Genomic DNA, 6157 nt, shown 5'->3' on the forward strand with positions numbered 1-6157 from the left:
AATTACAAGTTCGAAGCAGCACAGAAGGTACAGACGGAGGGGTTCAGCCTGTGTCCCTGCCTTGAAAATGGGTGCTGCACGTGTAGCACATGGGCACGTGTGAGGATGATGATGATACCCCCATGGTGTAGCCCTTGGCAGCTGCAGGGTTGCAGGGAGCCGTGTGCCTGCTCCTGGCCTGCTGTTAGCCTGAACTGCCATCACCGAGAGCTGAGAGAGTGTGTTTTACCACTCAGGTAATTAAAAGCATGTACGTGGTTGTGGTGGCAGCAGAGCTGATGAATCATTATTTGTTCACCTTTTAAGAGTGGGATTGTGTGTGCTTGGTATGAGTTATATTACATGTGCTTAGATGTGTAAAATAAGGCAGCATTGCAAAACGGACACAGGTGAGTTTAGGGATGACCAGCTAGCTTACCTGTGATAGGATGATGTTGAAAAAACCCAAAGTTATCCTGCTGCTGTGCTTAATTTTTTTTGATGGGGGGAGGTGCCTGTGCACAGTAGATTTTTTTGCAAGCATTACTTTCTTCTTTCTTTTAATTAAAATGTTTCAGTTGGTATATACAGTAAAAATGTGCCTTTTTGGCTGTTGGAGATTACAAGTGAAAATCGGAAATTCATATTTGTAGTCCTTCAAGCATTCACACAGTAAATACCTGCAAGGCCATACATCTGACCTCCCCATGGGCAGCTGTATGGAAACTTCACTGTGTAAAGGACAAGAGAAGCAGCTGGCATCCCGCAATTCTTCGGAAGGAGCAGAAATCACCTTTCGACTTGATCTCTATGCAGTTCCCCCAGATGAGAAGCAGCGCTGACGGGCCATGGCAATGGGTAGGTGCAAGGAGGGTGCTGGGCACTGGCGGGGCTGGTGCCCATGGGTGGGCGATGGTCCCTGCACCGCTGGGCTCTGCAGCTGCGGTGCTGCCGAAGCTGCCGCACACTCCTTCCCCGCCACGGCTCCGCCGTTCCCACGCCAGCTCCCTGTTTGCCTGGGAGGACAATTAACCGCGATGCTATCAGTGCTGGGGAAAAGATTTCAAAGCCAGCAAGTGCAAAAGTTCAGGAGTACAGTAATTAGCAAAGCACTTCTAAAGCGCAGTAATTAGTGGCTAATTACTGCTGCAGAAATATGCAAGGCATAGTGCCTTTTCTTCCTCCCTCCCTCCCGTGTAGAGATGGCTTATCTGGGGTTTGCCAGGAACTGGGAGCGCTTGTCCCATGTCTCTGTCCCCAATGGCAGGAATGGAGAAAAGTGAATAAGGGGAGCCCAGGTGGGATGAACCTGAGCCCATGGGTGCCGTGAGGGTGAACTCAGTCTGCTCTCCAGAGCAAAGGCCCCGGGGCTGTGCCAGAAACACGGACTTTGGACTCACACCAGCCGGCACGAGGCCGGGCTGTGACTGCCCCTCCGTCACGCGGGACTGGGCAGGTCCCCCCAGCTCTCCAGCGTAATGCAGGTTTCCCCCCAAGAGCTCAGCACATCGGCTGGTGGGGTCTGCCAGCTCATTTATCGTTATTATTTGCAAATCAGGATGAGATAATTGATAAACCTGCGCTGCTGGTTGTGGGGCAGATAACCGTCCCTGGCCGTGTTTGCTCAGGAGCAAAGTGTGTCTGTGAAAACCCTCCTGCGGCCACAGCAGCGAGGTGCCACCCTCCGGGGAAGGGCTCCGGCGGTACCCCAAGTGACAGGAAAAAATAGATTGCAATATCTAATTAGTGGACACTGCAGGCCTTGTCCTGGTGTTCCCAGAAGGTGCCGCGTGCGTGCGCGCGAGGAGGAGGCTGTGCACGGCCGGCAGCGCCCGAGCTCGGCCACGCGTGGTGTAAACAGGGACGCTGTTTGTGTTCTCTCTTCAGAAAGTGTAGCACAGAGACGTCGAGGCCATTGTTCGGCTCTGAAATAGGCTGCGCAGCTCACCTCTGAGTGAAAATTTTCACTTTGCAAAGCTGGGGAGAGCAGCTGAGCTGCTGTAATGCTCCTGTCAAATACACACTTCTGGAGTTTCCAAGGGTCTATTATACAAAAACAAAGGTAAAATGAATTAGATTACCCATCTTTTCCAAACTGAAGAGTGCTTTTCACCGCTGACACCATTATTTCAACAACGTAATGTTTAACTACCTTAAGTGACACTATGTACCTAAACGCCTTTTTTTCCCCTCTTTACTGCTGAATAAGGAAAGTCAGGCCCAACAGGCGGGACCATAGGAAGGGAAGCATTAGGAAAAGCATTCAGGAATCATGAGGCTCAATGGCTCTGTGCCTGTCCCCAGCCCAGCTTGTGACCCAGGGTAAAGGAGAAGATAAAGTTCACCTCATCCCTCAGCCGTGTGAACTGTAGCAAGTCCTGGTTTTCCTGTTGTGTGGTTTTTTTTTTCCCCCATTCACTAGAATTGCAAAATTGGGATTATTATTGTAGAAACAGTAAAGAGTGCGCAGGCTGTGGCCATCTCTCCCTGCGGTGGGAGGGATGTCTGCAGCATCCGACTGGGCTGTGTCACCCACCCTGGCAGAGGGTCCCCCAGCTCCCTTTGCGGGTGTCCCCGATCGGGTGTCCCCGCTCGGGTGCTGCCACGGGAGTGACTGGCATCACAAAGCTCATCTCTGTGGTGAAGCAGCACCATGCTCCATTTTCACACCCCTCCCGAGAGATTTAGGCTTTTTTACTCAAGCACCTCTTAATTTAAGACCAAATATAGCCTGCTGCAATATTTCCTATCAAACTTTATTGCTCTGCCACTGTACCAACATATTTTATTTACAGCTCGAAACCTCAGTCCGAGACCGACAGGAGGACTGCGCCGCACGTGAGTTTCGGCAGCGCTCCCCCGCCGCGATGCCGGGGATGGGCGGCGCGGCACTGCCGCATAAATGAAGGACTCCTGCGCTTTTGCGTCCTTGGCTGCTGAATCCGTCCCATCAACCGTGGCACCCCTGGCCACGTCTCCACCTCCACTTCACCCACAGCCATAGCCAGGCCGGGACAAGTCACACAGGTGCAATGGAGTTAAACCTATTCCCAATTTACTTTTTAATGCGATATCACCAGAAAAGGTTAGTTAAAGGCTTTGGGCTAGTCTACACATGAGGAAACTCGCTGTATGGTAAAATGCACTCGCCACTTAGGAAGAAGCGATTAGAGAAGTGCTGACTCAGCAAAGCTTTGCCCCAGTGGTGCCTGGGCTGACCTGTCCGCCCCATGCAGCTCGTGCCCGCTCACCGTAAGTGTCTGCAAGTGCCCGAGGCGGATGGGGGAAGACGAGCCGGGGTAGAGCATGGCAGCGTGGTGCTCCCGTGATGCTCTCGCCTGGCAGGAGCGGCTCTTGAGCTGCTTGGGAGATCTGCTTCGTGCCGGGAGAGGAGAAACCCAGCTTCACGGTGGGGTTTGGGAGTCACCAAGGGGCCCCAGTGCCATTTTTAGAGCCCCACTCTAAAAATGGGGGTTTGGGAGGAAGCCCCCTGAGAATGGGGTGCGATGCACTGCCACCGTCATGCGGTTCCTGCTCCACCATCACACCCTCAACATCAGACTTCAGTTGCTCCCACTCTGCCCCATCCTCACTGGGACAACGTCAAGGGGCTTTGGTGCCTAGAATTACTTATGAACAGATTGTAGAAGAGACAGATTTACTTAATAAATAAATACAAATAACATATGGCAGGTACTAGCATGAAATATAGCAATATTCACGTTGTAAGGGAGGCTAAGACGTCTAGGGCTTGGAGCTTTTGGCTGATGCTAGTTTAGCTTAACACGCTGTAGGATATCTGCAAGCATTTAACCAGGCTGGCACTCGATAACATCACTGATGGTGCAATCTGAAATTGCTTGAAGGGCACGTTAGAAGCTACATACTTAGATGGATAAATATGTTAATACAGCGTATCCGGGGAGGTTTTGCCTTAGAATGACTGGGGACAGTAAAAGCATGCGTTCCCCTGGTATCTGGGGTGTCCTTGGGGTGCCCTTGGCCATGGTTCTGGGTGCCTGCCCCAGGGCAGGTTTGTGTCCCCGGGAGCTGCAGCATGGTCACGGCACGAGCGGGTCCCGCGTTGCCGACAGACGGTAGAGGGCAGGGGGAGGCGGGGGTGCCGATGGATCTTGGGAGGGTGGCGTGGCTTTTCCCCTCATCTCTGCAAAGCTTCGTGCAGAGCGGAGGAGCTCTGCTTGGTCTATTTTTGGTAAAGCCTTTACCTAAAGCTCAGAGCTCTAAAGTTTGGCTCTGTCATAATAACCAAAAAGAGGGAGAGCAGGGGAAAAGGAGGAGGCGATGGTTGGGTTTTGGGGTTCGGGTCATCTCTGAACTCCTAGGATGGGACTTAGTCGGCCGAGACGGGCAGCGGGAGGAAGAGGATCGCCTTCTGGCCATAGTGAGTCCGCGGCCCCAGTTTGCTTCTCCCATTCTTCTTCAGACCAACAAACCAGTTCTTATCCGCGTGCTTTTTGGAGACGTACGTGTTGTAATGGTTTTCTTCGATTCTTTCAAGGAACAGGCACTCCTCACCCAGTAACTGCTGAAAGAGAGCCCCGGGTAACGACAGTGAGACGGGGTGATGCCGTAGGGAGGAGGATGTGTGTTCCTAACGCAGCAATCCTGGCTCGGGCGCTCCCTGGCTAGGATGCTATCCAGACCTGCCTCTGAGATATTCGTGCCCCAGTAAAGTTCATATTTAAAGTGTGGAGGTAAGTAGCCTTGATTTAGTCCCTCGGGCTACTCCTACAGCAACTTGTCTGTGACCTGGGCATTTTGTCTGGCAGTAACTGAGCCTGGCCCTGCGCTCTGTAAGCCGATCCTGGCACTGTCTCCTGCTGTGGCACTGATCTGTGTGGTGGAAGCTGCAGGTTTAGGGCATGAGCACGGGGAACAAAACAGCTCTTTGGTGAGGCTAAGCAGCCTGTGACCAGGATTATGTGTTGCACACTTTGCTATAAATGGGACTAGTCTCAAAGAACCAGATTATTTTTGGTGACTCGGTGCCCTCCAGTTCCTGGGCACAGGGGGGGTAAGCTCCTTGCACGATCCCGCTTGCACTGGGATGTCACAGATGCTGTCGCTGCCTCCGGCACAGGGCTCGGTGCACCCAGGATACAGAGGAAAAACGCAGGGAGGTCTTTGCTCAGTGGCTGTGGGCCATTGCCTGGGGCTGCTTCCTCTCGCAGCCCTGAACCTCCTCGCAAAGCCGCGGAGAGGCGGCAGGAGGCAGGCAGAGGTGTGGGCAAGGCGCTGCCGGGGCTGGAAGAGCCGGGCTGGAGGTTCACCTGCCCTGCGCTGCCGGGGTCCCCCCACGGCCCCACTCGCAGAGCTGGCAGCTGCCGAGGGGATGCAAAGCAGCTGCTGCTCCAGATATCGTGGAATATGATATTTGTCAAGTCTTTGAGGCAGGGTGGTAAAGGGTGTTATTTGATTATTTATTTATCTCCCCTCAAAATAAAGCCGGATGGAGAGTCCAGCTACCAAAATAACAAACAGAGGCTAATTGTTGCTTGCAGTTTGCGTTACTCAGAGCTAGGAGATTTCTGCAAACCTCAAACCCTCTCCGTGTCTGGTCCCACATAAACCTCCTACTTACCGAGCCGTAGAGCAGCCCGTTGGTGTCCATCGCCAGGTACTGCCCAGACTTGGTGCTCTTTATATACACCTCTCCCACGCTTTCCGCGCTTAGCTGGAGTTGAACTGAAAGTAAAAATAAAACAACAACAACAACAAAAGGAAAATAGGAACAGGGAAAGAATAAAGGTTGTCAGAGATGATGTCCAAGCTGCTAGGAAAGTTAGCAGGGTATTTTTGTTCTGAAGCCTGGCTTATAAAGAGTTTATAAGAAACACTACATCGTGTAATAAAAGTGTCTCCTTGTACCCTCTCCTTCAAAGAAACCCCACAGCCATGTTTTAGGAACCAAAGACCAATTTTTTCCTTATTTTACATCAAAGGAAGGGCAGCCTTTCAGTTAAGATGCCGGAATGGGACACAGGAGATTGGGGTTTTAATTCTGGCTCTAATTTACAAATTTCTCATGTGGTTTTGACAAGACACTTAAGGAGTGACATATGAAGAAGTATTTTCAGAGCTAAACGAGGGACGGGCAGACTTCAGATGCCTGCGTTGCAAAACCCTGATCCAAAGCATCCCATCCAGCAGTGTGCCG

General features: G+C 52.0%; 1 protein-coding gene across 1 annotated transcript; it reads right to left on the reverse strand.

The window, feature by feature from the left end:
- Nucleotides 1–4330: 4330 nt before the first annotated feature.
- On the reverse strand, nt 4331–5685 carry LOC104077941 (fibroblast growth factor 1; the record flags this gene model as incomplete). Its single annotated transcript, XM_009579366.1, has 2 exons — nt 4331–4525; nt 5582–5685. Coding segments are annotated over 2 exons (299 nt in total), but the record flags the coding sequence as incomplete, so codon positions are not given.
- Between the last annotated feature and the right edge of the window lie 472 nt (nt 5686–6157).

Source organism: Fulmarus glacialis, unplaced genomic scaffold, assembly GCF_000690835.1.
Source record: "Fulmarus glacialis isolate BGI_N327 unplaced genomic scaffold, ASM69083v1 scaffold26186, whole genome shotgun sequence".
NCBI classification, from domain to species: Eukaryota; Metazoa; Chordata; class Aves; order Procellariiformes; family Procellariidae; genus Fulmarus; species Fulmarus glacialis.